Below are 14,637 nucleotides of genomic sequence, written 5' to 3' on the forward strand. Positions count from 1 at the left end.
CATTGCATCGGGATCAACTTGATGAGATGAGAAAAGTTGCTCAACTATCCGCTCTCCAGCTGCCGGTGCCGCTCGGGCCATTGTTGGCAAAACCATTCATGCATCCGTGGGTGAAACGGATTCCTCCCACTGTGTTTCTTTCTTGAAAAGTCCAACCGTTTATCAATGCTGGATTGAGTCGACGAGACGACTGTGCAAACAACACTTTTTTATTTGGTTTCCATTACCTCCGGGTGGTTGTAAGATGAAGAAGTGTAAATGAAAATAGTTTCCCTGTTGTAGGAAGAAGTTCACTTCCCTTTCTACATGGGAAATGTCGTTTTACACCTGGTCGTACAAATGACTATCGAACACTATAATTGTAGTACGTCAGATATTTTACGATGCTCATCTAAATGAAGTTGTATTTTAATGTATCACAATTGTTTTTCATAAAATGAATTTTTTGTTGAAAAATTCTCGTCTTGGTGAGCTTTGTTCAATCGCGTACAAATTCCCAATTCCGATCATTCTACTCTGAGATTTCTGATTTAATTGCACACTTTCAATTAATAATTTTCCAGGAACCTTTTTTATTTTAAAACTCAGGCAGTGCAGTTTTCCTCCAGTATGTTCATGGTTTTATCCCTTTACCCGTTGCCAACCGTTACCAACGTTCCTAACACAAGATAAGCTCAATTAAATGGTTCACAGTAGTAACAGGCTCCAATTTTCCGACTCGGTGTTAGAAAACTAGGGATTGAAAATTCTTTAGTTTTTCACCGAACTCGATCGAAACGAAGGTTCTTCTGCGCCCGGATGAGTGATCAGATGCCAGCGCTATCGGAGTGTGCTGATGAAAAGCAACCATCACCAGGCGCCTCCATCGGTGGAAAATTTCTTTCTCCGGGCGGTGAGCTTGGCGAGGGACGGTGAAACCGATTGATGGAAAGATAGGAGTGAACCCAAACCCGAACGGGGGACAGGTGATAAAGGTTCCCTACCCACCGGCGCCTGCTACCACGATGAAGTTTCAATTCATTTCGGTTTCCATTCTGTATCAAATTGCCAATTAGCTGTAAAGGTTACGGAGCCTGATTAGTTCGGGTAGTTCAAAAGTTTTGCGCTCGATGGCTGCCGCAACCGAGGCCGCTTTCAGGAAAGGGAGTTGACGCCAGACGCGCGGGCGCTTCGAGCGATTGCAGTGGAGAGAAGTGCGAGGGGATCGCCTGGCAAACTGATTGTAAAACTTGTAAACTATTCCCCTTTATCAGTGGCTCGAAGTTCATCCTTATCCGTAAAATTGAATTCGAGCCCTGGCCCGGCAGCTCACAAAGCAGAATCCCATTACGGTTGAGCTGGCTTTGATTCGACGCCAAGAGTTGTAGACACCCGGGGAAAACCTCAACCTACCGGAGCAGGAGCTTTCGCAGTCGTTTTAATGGTCGAAGAGCTACATTTTTCATGCAACAGGGGTCGACTAAGAAAAACTTCTTGTTGCTTTTAATATAATTTTCGTTCATTTCTTTTTTGTATTTCTTGTTAGTTTTGGGTTCAATAAAAATGTTTCCACCATAGTGGTTTATATATTGCTCATCGTTCAAATCAGATCAATATTGAACCGCTCTTTAAATGTGAAAAATTTAATTCATATTTCTCACACAATAAATCAACCAAGGCGAATACAATTCACCGTCTTTTTGTAGCCACGTTGCAGAACCTGTGTTTCATTTGGTCTTGAAATCGTTTATTATTATTAGCATTGGTGGGCAGCGTCGAGAGGGAAAGTCGGGGCCACCAGACACTCAATAATCATCATCAGACCGATAATGCTGATGACTGGGCAAACAGAAATTTCCATTTGCAACAGTGTGTTGTTTTTTCCTTTCGCCCCATTCTCCCGTCGTCATGCAAACATATCCCGTTGGGAATTTTTCTTGCTTTTTTCCCCACCACCAATCGGTACCGTCCGATAGGTGGGGAACGACGCCGCGGGATGAGGTGGCTCATCACTTGATTTCTGGAAATCGCTTTTACGTTCATTTCCTTGCGGTGGTACACACCGCTTCCGTTTAAATCCGTCCGGCATGGGCGTAAAGGGAATCGATTGCTAACGAGCACGGAAGTGAATTTCTTCTGCGGTTTGCGGTTGATTCCGATCAACCGTTTCATCATTCGTTTGTGCAGAGGTTTTTTTTCTCTCTCTCATTGGTTTTCCCTTTTTTCTGCTCGGGTGTTCGCTTATCGAAGCGTTTGTGCTTTTTTTAACCCACCTCCACCATGTGCGGCTTATGCCTTCGTGGCCACTGCTAATCGGCGATGAAATGGTTGATTCAGAAAGATAATTCTCGCAGCGGATCCAATTGATTTGCTGCCAACGTTGAAGGGCTGGTGCGAGCACTTGTAGCCGTGGGCTTTACTCGTTCGTTACATCGGCGATGGAGAGCATAAGTCTGCGTGGAGTGTTGAAACTGAGGTAATTTTTTACCTAGATAAAGTGAACTGGTAAATAAGGACTGTAAAAGTAGAAGTGAACTTGTAGTTTGGTTTTTCTTTACGAGAAAGTTACAACTTAAGGCTTATTTAAAAAAACCAACGAAGCACATCGAAAATAAAGTCTTGCATATAAATTTGCAACACATTTAATTACTCTAGATCATACTTTTTAATAATTTTCTCAGAATTCTCTTCAATAGCCTACAACGATAAAATATTTAAATGATATTTAACCGGTTTTGCAGACCTTAAATAACATTTTTTATGATTTCGCTCGCATTTCGACAAAGATCACTCACACCAATCGACTGGTTTGCTTGTAAAAACTCTTTACCAGTTGATGGTTTTTCTGTTAGTGCTTTTAGAAGCGACGTGGGCAGTCAGAAATATTTCATGAAGGCACTATAAAGGTTTCTTTCTTCAGAATCCAATAAGTTTTCCCTTTGAACCCTGTTTGCATGGGCGTTTGAAATAAAACCCTCTAACAAACGCACGTTGTTGAAGCATAGCATCCGCCAAACCGAGTCGGTTTAACCCGTTTATCCACCGTAAGGAGATTAAGTTTCACGTGTCTTTTGCACTTTTCGTTCGAGTTTTTGACCACGGTTTACAAGCGTTGGATTGCATTCCGCTTTTTTCCACGGAAAATCCTCCGATCTTAGTTTTTTAGAAAAAAAAACAAAGTGGGTTACTTTAACTCTATTCAATGTATGCCACTTGTTAAAGGATTATTGCCACAATTTCTTAATTCTTATTTGCAGCCAATTCTAAACATAGGCAGAGCCTCGGCGTTTTGATAAAACTAGTTCAAAGAATTATAATTTCTACTCTTGCACAATATCTAGATAAAAGTATGAATGAAAGCTCTGTGTAATCGAAACATATCCAAAAGTTTGATTGAAAAGATTATTTTCTACCATCTCTGAAGCCACCTGAAACCTCTTACACTCTTTCGATGGGTCTTCATTTGAAGCTTATGATATTTTTTTTCCTTCCAACAATCTCTACAGCTCTCATGTTAAGCACTTCGGTATTACACTGTTGCTTTGTCTTTTCACTCTACTAACAACGTTCGCCTGATCTTCGCAACCAACTGATGTAGTCCACTTGCGAGCTATTAGTCAGCAGCACAAGGCTCTTACGAAAGAGGGAAACCGTGTACCGAAGGAAGGGGTATCCGTATGAAACAACCAGCTCGTTTATTCTCCCCGGACGCATGTTTTGTACCCCGTCGAGCGAGCCATTTTCCTTTGATGGGAAGCGGAAAAGCGACTGGCGCAAAGCGGAAGGAAATTGAGCAACCCCGTTCGGACAGCGTGAGATGAAGGAGGAAAAATTTGCCATTAACCACCGAGCAGCGAAGGAAAAGTTTTCCACCGACCTCCCGTCCCTCCGACTCCGATCCGCGACCGAACACCTCGCCTTCATCATCGTTATTATTGTGATCATCGTCTTCGACAATCGTGTCGATTACGTGTACGGTGAAACGGAGCGATCCCGCTTCAGGTGGTTCAGCCGGTTCGGCGTGCGGCGTGGTGTAGAATATTAATTTTCTTGCCAGCATTTTGCTGCATGCTGTTGGGTGGAAGTGCTGCAAAAAGCGTGTCTCAACCCCGAACCGGGCCCTCGAATGGACAGAAGTGTGCTAGCAAGAGTGCTCTCGAAGCGACACAAAAGGATACCTAGCAACTGGTGTTCGACAAGATTTCTTCATGCACACACACACACGGGTAGTGGCGGAACACTAGTGGCTGATAATAGGAGATGTTTTTCACCCCTTTCATTCACGAGCTCATCAACGGTGCCCTTTGCGTCATCGCCACGCCGTGTTTCCCCTTGGCCACTTGGACTGAAAATGGAGCAACTTTTCCCATAATCAACGACGAAAGCCCGAACCGAGCTGGAATTCATGAGCTCCGGGAATAGGTGAACTTAAATTGACGTACTTCAATTCAAGATCGGAAAATCGAGCCGAATTAAGCCATGCACTCCACCCCCGGCACCCACCACGGGTGCAAGCATGCTGCTGGATTTTCCATCAATGCAAATGGGGTACAAAGTCGTTTGCGTGCGAATGGAAAACGCATACGAAAAAAGGAAACCGATGCGGGGCAAATCAAAGCCCCCGCAACCCGAAGCACGCTGCACCGGCAGGCGAGATGTTAAATTCCAACGTTCCGAAAGGGTCGGGAAAATGAGTTCAGGATATTAGATGGCATCGACGCCATCTCGGGCGGATCCGCTCGAAAGCAGCTTTGAGCAGCCAAGAGACCGGGCGAAAGTCGGTTGTCACTAGTCTATTTGCGTACCGGTTGTAAAGTACGTTTGATGTTTGTGCTGCACTTGATTGGATTCGGGGGGCCCCGATTGGAAATGGAATGAAATCGATCGGTGTTTGTCGCTGAGTGGAGTGAAAATGTATGCAGATGAGTGGCAGCGACAGAAAAAAAAGTCGTACCGTTTCAGGGTGAGAAATCAGTGCTAAAGCAAATGAAATCTTTTTGCTTGTTGGTCACAAAAAGAAGCGTTGCCATTTAATACTCTAAAATCCGATACTCGATAGCAGCAGACAATTTCGTCGAAAGACAGATGTAGGGACTCACTGATCGACAAATCCCCCTCCTTCAGTCGTCCTGTTGATCCTTCGCATTACAGGATAGTTAGAGAGTTAATTTGACCATCCTTCGCCGTAAGTGAGTCATGTGCAGCATGTCCCATAAATCCTTCCGGTCGTGCTGCGCGTTTTTTCCCCCGCCCCGGAACGGAGGCGCACGTTCGCAGAACAAGAACAAAGGCAGCACGCCGATGGAGACGCCCAGCCGGGCTCGTCAGCCGATTGATCCGAAACGGATGAAATAAATCTGTTTACTAGGAACATTCGATTGTGTGCAAGAAATCTCTCACGTACGCAAGCGAACATGCAAACCGACCTCCACACTGGCATCGATCGGGTGCAGCAGCAGCAGTTGCATCCGTTTATCCGGTCGCCTTTTCCCTGGGACCATCCTTCCGAATGTGCCACTCGAACCATCTTGGGCAGGCACTTCAAGCTTCTTTTTTTTCGCTCCCATTCTTCACCGCTCGTTGCGTGCGCGGGATCGTCGGGAACGTGCTTGTCCGCTCGGGCGAATCGTTTGTGCACACTTGGGAAGTTATTGTCAATGAACCTCCGGGTCGGGTGAGACTAAGGCGACTGCGCAGGTTCCATCCTCACCCCACGCCAAAGTGCGCGACGTACGGACGTGCGCCAAATTTATCGCTTTTCTACCGGCACCAATCTGCATCCGGAGAATGCTCAGGGAAGGGTTGAAAAGAAAATGAAGATTCGAGGAAAGGCTAAAAATACTTCCACCGGAACGTACCAACATGAGACTAAATAAAAACAGGAATCACGCGAGAAAAACGAGCACAGCAGCCCTCGAAGGTGATGTAGGATAGGAGGGAAGAAAAATAGAAAACTGGCTCGTAGAGCGAATCCTCGGAAAAAGCTACCCGGGGAGCACTCCCGAGTGCAAAACTCCTTGCGATGGAGGTACTGTCCCAAAGCACACTCACACATACAAGCCACCACACCCGACGAACCCGAACTGTCTGTCGAAGGGAATTGGAATCCGAGAAGAGTGAAAGCAAATATTTGAATGGAGTTAAATTCACGGTTGTTCACCGGGAAAGATGATTGTAAAGCATTCCGGATCGGTCCCGCTGCGATTCTGGAGCTGAATCCGAAAGGACGTGCGCTCTCGATCCATTTTGCTTTGCCCTTTCGTTCCTCCTCGCTCGCTTCCCCCGTTGATACCCGATCGATTGAGCCACCGCTTTCCACCACCCACCTGGAGCGCTATTTTCGTTCTGGGTTGCTCTTTTCTCCCACCGTTTCTCGTTTCATTCGTCTCTCGAAGGGCACGTCAGAGCTGGTCCTTGGAAACAAACCCACTCACCCACCCACCGGGTCGTAAAGCTGGCAGACAACAAAAGCATCGGTTGCAGCTCTTGATCAATGGTACCGTTGATTATTCCTCTCCAATTTCCTTTTCACTCCCGTTAGGACTTTCTTCTCGCTTCTTCATGCGTCCGTACGGGACGCGTTCTGGCTTGCTTTGCCCCAAAATGGTTGCGAAATTGCGGAGCTTTGAATAGTTTCATTCAGTCTCGCTATCGTCTTCATTCGTATCCTCCATTCCGGATGGGCGCACACACAAACTCACACGCAAACAAATGGAGCACACACATGAATACAAATTCATAACCATCCCGGTTCCGAGGAGGTTTCACTTTTGATATCCTGTTGCTTTCGTCCGATTGGCTTCGAGTTTGTTTGCCAAAAGAAAAACGAATTTGTGCCAGCTTTTGTTGAATGACTTTGATTAACGAATCACTGATCTACTATGAATGGGTCTTTTCTACTGTATGTTGTACAAACTTACAGTTCACAATAACAGGAAATTTGACATGGGTAAACTCATCAATAATAAACATAGAATAACATGATAATAAGTTAAATAATCATATTTTACAAATTGGATATGGAATAGAAAAATTAAATCAAACGAAAAAAGAACGAACCTACACAGGATGGAAAAGATTCTTTACCACAACATAATATACGATTAAATAACTGATGACAGTACTCATCGCTCGTAGAGCATAAGGCAGGAAAATGGTTGCAATTCCAGTTTTTTTTAAATATTTGGGCTGTGTATGTTTTAAAACTTCTTGGATGTTTAAATGTTAAGATAAATATACTAACATTACTATTTCCGTTTTTTTGTTAACAGCTGAACAATCATAAACGATCATCAACAACCAATTATTAAAAACCTCATCACTAAACTTTAAAAGATAAAACAGTATTCAATCAATCTTTTGTAGTAAACCCGTGCATGCCACAAACGCAGTGAAAACAGTGAAAGTGTGGTTTCGAGAAAGCTCACGAGTCGTTGACGCCAGGTTTATCATGCGTTGCCTGAGATACTTTACTCTAATATATCGAGTAAACAGAGCTGTTGAACAATTTTCACCTCTTCATCACGGCTGCGAAACATCGAACTGCTCACCATTTCTTTTTCTCCGCTTCTTTCACATATCGCACGTTGTTGGCTCCAGCAGCTGAAGCATACGAGTATGCTGTGGCGTTCCCGACTCAATTAAGACCGGGTTACTTTCTTTAGCACACGACGCTGAGCCGGGGAAAGCATCTTCCAGTGAATCAGTCTCATCTCATTCCCGTTGCAACAGGCAGAGAATATAGTCACATTTTCAAACATCGCACCAGTCCACTTTAACCAGCATCTTGGATGTGTACAACTATCGGAACATTATCGTGTAATCATTAAGTGGATTGGAGAAACATCGCAAAACGGAGAGAATGTCGCAAAGCATGCAGTTGATCTAGTTAGACGGTCACCGTTGTGTTAACAGTGTATTTAAAAGGAATATTAAAATAGTGTTACTCAAAGTATTTAAAATTGGCATAAAACTGTACTTAAAATGGCAAGACTTTTTTCAGCAGTAGTGTTACTCTTGGTGCCATCTATCGTTTACACGTCAGCGCAAGTGGTAGAAACCCGAGACGATTGTATCGAAGCTACAAGACCGCATTCATCGCGCTGCGATCAGTACTTTCGGTGTACAGTATTAGCTGATGAAAGTCATGCTTGGGTAGCGGCCCAGTGCCAGAAAGGTCTAGTTTACATGCAAAACTTAGGCACCTGCGTAGTTCCCGGTGAGTTTTACTAACGCATATATACCTTTTGGAAGATAATCGTTTAGAAGTTTGAAATCCAAGAGAGTCGAAATAGCAGCCAAACAAGGCCGTATTAGCAAGCGTATCAATTCACAGTCCGATGGCAAAGAAGGCAGCTGTAACTGCCCGTGAAATGGGACTACATTTCTGCCGGTTGCCGATCGTTGGCCGCCACAGCGTACCCTAGTAATGTAACCCAGTTCTAAAGTGTGACAAGTGAAACTTTTCTTCCGTCTCGCCACCCGTGATTTACGGCAGCCGACGGAAGGGTGTTAATTGATTCTGCACGATCGAGGGAACGACATCGGGTTTGAAAAAACCCATGTGAACCCTTTGGCTGCCCCTTTTCTATTATCTTTATGTTTTCATCAACCATTTGAAATGACAAACTAACCGAAAAAACTGTCGAATCAGAAACCTCACACACACCAATCGAAAGTGATTTGCGGAGAATCAAAAATGCAGTGCCCAGGTCATGTGACGTTAAAATTGATGCCTTTCTTTTATCTTTTTACAATTGCAGATAGTGACTGGGAATGTGACTTGTCGTCGGAGAACGAGCATGATCATAGCGAAGAAAACGTATATGGCATTGAGAACCTAAACGGTGCCTTCACCAACACCATGGGAACGACCATGATTCCGGATAGGAGTAAAGAAAGATCGCAAGAATCAGTCCAAGCAAACGACTTATCGCTGGAGTTCAACGAGCTTGAGTCGAGCGGTGATGGAAGCACCGAGCAGCTCAACGTAGAGCCCACGGTCGTTCGAAAGCCCATTAGCGTTGGAAAGAAACCATCCAACTTTGTAACGAAACCGCCCCCGAGTAATCCGACGGGCATCTTGAGCCAACAGCAGCTGGATTCTTTTCTAGCATTCTACGACGCGCAAAGTGGTGTGAAGAGTAAAAGCAAGCCGCCACCGTTGAGCGAAAAAAATCATCTCGAGCACCTCAAGGAGATCATCAAGCAGCAGAATCAGCTGAACCGAATGGGGAACCAGTTTAAGGATACCACCTTTTCGTGGCCAAAGCCGGCGGTTTTGAGTGAGGAAAGAAAACCGGCCACTGAGAAGGAAGGGGAGAAGGACAATTCGCCGATTAAAATACCACCCGGTATGGAGGATATCATAAGGAGCATTTTGCAGATCTCTCAACAAGCTATCGCTAATCAAAAACCGGCTACCGTCGCACATCCAGCCGAACCTGTTGTTAAACCGATTTTCATACCGATATCGGTGAATCCTGTTCAACCGGCGACTGCAGGATCTCCAGTTAATCCACCTAGTCCCGTTTTAGATCAAGCAAAACCAACGTCCGCTTTGATGAACGATCGAACACCGGGAGTTGGTTCCGGACTTGATGGTCCATTCCAAATGGACCGTAATACGATGGGTAATGTTGTGCCAGTAAAGCAAACGGTTAATGATTCATTCGCGTACAACCAACCACAACAGATCCTCTACGATGCCTATGGCAATAGATACGTGACAAAGGATTCGTACCAAATGATGCCTCCCTTTGGACCAGGCTACGGTTACAATCCTTTCTCAGGAGTACCATCGGCAGCTAGCGGACCAGGAGCGAATTTCGGCACCAAAAATTGGTCTCCGTTTGATGCTACGCCTGTGCAACAATCTCCCAGCACAAATGAACAAATGTTTTATAAACAAAACCCAATGAGACCTGTTTTTCCACAAGAACAAACTTCTGGTAGTTACGATAAGCTGAGAGATATTATCGAACGAATCGATCAGCTAAGTGCAATCGAGTCTAACGAAAAGTTTGACAACGAAGAAACTGGTTCTGAGGATGACAAAAGTGATGGTGATTCGACCGATGCAGAACAAAATTCGGAAGAAGATGGACCTCCGGGCGTGAAGAGTTCGAAACTTAGACGAAAGCTGTTTACGCTGGGTGATTCAACGTTCGACTACGACCAGTACAAGGACAGTATGTTGCCGCTGGTGGAAGCGAACCCGGACGACGATCGGATCTCCGTTGTCACCTGCATGGTTGGTAGTCGGCAGCCCAACAAGACCGACTGCTTCCGGTACTACATCTGCAATCCCCATAACGGTGTGTTCCAGTCGTACACCTGTCCCTCGCTTACCGCCTTCAACAAACACTCGCGCATGTGTGACATGGCGTCCTACAAACCGTGCAAGGCGAAGATCAACCCACCGGCCACCGAACGTCCGTTGATGAAGCGCAAGAAGGGCTCCGTTTCAGCGTCCGACATCGGTCAGCTCAAGAGCGAGCTACGGACGGCCCAACGGTACGTGGAGATGATTCGGGAGGAGGCAGAAAAACTACGACTCCACAGCAGCCTACAAACGCCGGCCCAAAAGATCATCTTCCTGCCCTCGATGGACTTTACGAAGGCCGGAGGTGAACCGGTGCAGCGGAAGCCCGCGCCGGGCAAAAGGAAACCGGTGAAAAAGATCACCACGACAGCGGCACCGGTTACTAAGAAACCGTCCCGACCGGCGGTTCCACGCTGTCGGTTGGAGGGACGAATGCCGGATCCAGCGGACAACACCAACTATTTCGTGTGCCATCGGAAAAGTCCGAAAAAGTTTATCAAGATAAAGATGGCCTGCCCGGGCAGCCTGATCTACTGCGCGGCATCGCAGTACTGTACTGTCAAAACAAACTGTTAGCGGAGGATTATGGAAGTGTAGCTTGTTGTAAGTTGTCGAATATTTATTAAACCCTAGAAACCAACCTAAAATAAAAATTGCGTATTGCATATGAATAAAGCAAGATGTTTATAAAATTAAGTCAAATGGTGTTTTTGTATGTAGCCATGAAGAGAGGAAACATATTTATTTTCATGTTTGTTATGTCATATCATTATTTTCATGTTTGTTTGTTGTTAGAAGTGAACTGATAAAAATGACAAACAACTTAACAGGTTTTATTCAACTTAAAAAAAATATCTCAACGTAGGGATCGTATTCCTTTTACTTTACAACAATTTTTTAATAACCAAAACCTTTACTTTTAGCGTAGAGTACTTGGTAAATCTTCAAAATTTCGTTGGACAAATTACTGAAAAATGTAATTAAACAAATATATTGCATATCACAAAACTGATGCGAGAAACAAAATAAATTATTTTCAATTTAAGTTTGAAGCGTTTTCAGTTATAGAACTTCCATTAAAAAAAAACATTTTCATTGAAAAATATAAAAAAGTATCTCTAGTATTTGGCTTCGTGGAAAACTCACACTGTTTATCTCGCAGGATATGAGGACAAAAAGAGACTAGATCTCTTTCCATACTTCACAAGCAAATGCGCTTAGTAATGCTCATTCTACTGTTCAACTGTGTACTATACTGTGTTCCTCTCAACGTACCCCGGAGCAAATCGCAACTGCCACAAAGCGTACGTAGTGGCAACCGAAGCCATCCGCTTCCCTGGAGCACCGTAAGTCGTTATTTTATGTACACGGCTATTGTTGCGACGAACGCGAAACAAACGGAACGCGGGGTATGTTGATGCAATGGGGATGTGGCAAATGGTATACATAAAACATATTTAAAATTAAATGTACTAAAGGGGTGAGTTTCGGTTGTGAGGAGCGGAAGGCAACGGGCAAAGGGGATGGAAGGTGAGGAGTGCAGTTGGAGCGCGTACCTTATCTCTGGATCCGGCGTATCCCTTTATGATGTCATAAATCGCGCACACCACTAAAGCTGTCACGGCCGTTTCCTTGCAGAGGACGGCGGCCGCGGCGAGGAGCAGGGTGGCGACCAGGGCGAGCCACTGCCGCCCGTCGCCCCACTGCCGCCACCGGACGTGCCGTATGTAGGCGAGCAGCGTCAGCAGGTAGAAGATGCAGCCGGTCAGATCGGCCCGCCCGACCACGCCCGCCACGGCCTCCGTGTGGATGGGGTGGGCGGCGAAGAGGAGGCCGGCGACGGCCGCGCCCGACCGGGCCGCCGGCAGGATGTGGCGGGCCAGCTTCACCACCAGCCCCGTCGCCAGCGAGTGCAGCAGCACGTTGACCAGGTGGTACCCGAACGGCTTGAAGCCGTCCAGCAGGTAGTTCAGCTTGAAGCTGGCCACGCACAGCGGACGGTAGGAGCCGTGCGAGCCCGAGTCCGTCAGCGGTGTGCCCCAGAAGTCGTTCTGCAGCATCTGCGACCAGCTGCCCGAGCCGAGCACATCCGGATTGCCGAGGATCGCCCGCCTGAAAGAAACGAAACAGAAGCGAAGGAGAGAGTCAGCCAGGTGTCCTGAAGAAGCAGTCGAAGCAGTGGCGTCTTCGGGGCATCCGAGACCCGTACCCGTCTAATAGGGCACTAATGACGGAATCGAATTAGCAGACGATGCGCCAGACACTGCAATTGCATTATTCACGTTCACGCGCCCATCCGATATGGTTCCGGGAGTCCCGTCCCGACGCAGCGCCGGAAAGGCTTTTGCATTCATGCATATTAATTCCACCTTCAGAGTCGGGCGAGAGTCGAGACTTTATTGCATACCACTCACACTCTGAGACATCCTCGGGCAACGGCTCCGACACACAATGGAATGGCCTTCTTTACCTGATTGCCCACGCACGTCCCACATCCGCCGGCGTTGATGGCGTCACCCCTTTGCCGACTGGAGTGTTTATAAATTAAAACCATAAAGTATAATCCATGCACATATTTGATACAATTATTTTCTCATTAGGAGCTTAAAGCAACTTTCAACAATGACTGGGCCGGTTTCCGGAAGCCAAAGGGACGCATTAAGTTGGGCGAGTTCATTTTGAGCAAACATGGTTGAATGTGTTTTTTAACTTACATCACAACAAGGGGGTCGTGTCTTGACCAGATATAGAATATTACTTATAATATAGCTAGTGAGTTATACGTTACCAATTTAAATCGTTAGAAAATCGTGTAATCAAAATATTCATGAAGATGAATATGTAACTAGTGTTGTGCCTTATGAATCTTTAGGCGGGATTCATTCATATGAATCTTTCACCAAAGATTCATTCCGATTGATTCATGGATCATTTGGGATTTGAATTTTCAAACATTTATGAATCTTAAGAAACCTTAATGAATCTTCATGAATCTTTTACGGAACTTTCACGAATCTTGATGATCCTTTCACTGTTGTGAGGGATCTCTCTACCCATTTTTTGGTCTTTAGTTTTTTGTTCTTTTAACATAAATGAATTTGGGACTCACTTATCCTGCATTAAAAGATGCATGAATCTCTTGAACAATGCAAAAAACAACTCTACGCATAACACATTTATGTATCGTGAATCGCTCCAGCCTGAAAACGGCATACCGAGACTACCGAAACGGCTAATCCTTCTTTAGAAGTCCAACTCCAATCTCCTAGCGCTTCCCGCTATAGCCAAGTCGCGAATGCTGTTTTCTACAATAATCGTATTGTTGCGCTCGATAACCGTCATTAATACCGCTGACAACGAAGCCACTTAGTGCGAATCCCTATCGGAGTTGAGTACCTCCCCCGTCGACCCTACCCGATGCGTTCCACCGACCCGGAATTGCCCTTCCGGGAGCGAAATATTCCACGATTAAATTGGTCTCGACCACCAACACCGACGCAGCGTGGCAGTGAAAGTTGAGACATTATGCTGCAGCGCCGCGGTATGCTAGAACTAATCGATCATGCAGACTATTAACGTTTACTTGCATTTCAGCTCGCGTCGATGCAAATCCTCCCCCCGCACGTCGACCACCCATTCGCGCCTTCCATTTTCCCTTATGCAGGTTGGGGTCGCACTTGATGTGTTCAAGGTTCGTTGGGTGAATTCAGGAACCACACCAAAGGGGGAAACGGGGGCAAGCGTAGGGCGCAACTGGGCCGTCCTATAAACCACAACGCCATCAACTTTCGCATTACGGCGCACATAGTACCGTGGGCCACGGTCGATACCGCGCCTGACTCGTGACGGGAAGTGAGTAAATGAACATGCATGCACACATTCCGGCACCGCACGGCGTAGGGTTTGCATCGGCGCGCTCAATCCATCACCGAGTACGCCTCCACACAGGCGCCTTCCACTCCCAGTACTGTCCCGGCTCACGGATCCCTTGACTTTCGAGAGTTGATGAACATATTTCATCCTCCGGCTTTAGCAATGGGTGAGTGAGTACGGGAATGAGCTGACGATGGATTGTTCAGTTGCAGGACTGGAGGGCTTCCGACTGCACCTGGGTATTACTTTGGCGTTTTATGCAACGATAACGAACCCTACTTTGTTGTAGGGTGTAGGATCGTTTAAAGAAGCAAATAAAAACATCAGGCATTGTGAAGGATATTAAACGGGCCTCTTTTGTATTCAAAAACAATACCATTATCTGTAAATGTTACCACTTCTCGTTGATCCAAAGAAAAACTGTCTTGATTCAATGTTTGCTTCAACTTTCTTCGTGATAC

The 14,637-nt window shown here is 45.8% G+C and overlaps 1 protein-coding gene across 1 annotated transcript in view; it reads right to left on the bottom strand.

Annotated features, from left to right (window-relative positions):
• Nucleotides 1-14,637, bottom strand: part of LOC131294975 (protein O-mannosyl-transferase TMTC2) — a 118,064-nt gene that overhangs the window by 67,488 nt on the left and 35,939 nt on the right. The window contains exon 2 of the mRNA XM_058323033.1: nt 11,860-12,415. Coding sequence (XP_058179016.1) covers nt 11,860-12,415 — 556 coding nt within the window. The remainder of the gene's footprint in view (nt 1-11,859; nt 12,416-14,637) is intronic.

Source organism: Anopheles ziemanni, chromosome 2 (genome assembly GCF_943734765.1).
Source record: "Anopheles ziemanni chromosome 2, idAnoZiCoDA_A2_x.2, whole genome shotgun sequence".
Lineage (NCBI taxonomy): Eukaryota > Metazoa > Arthropoda > Insecta > Diptera > Culicidae > Anopheles > Anopheles ziemanni.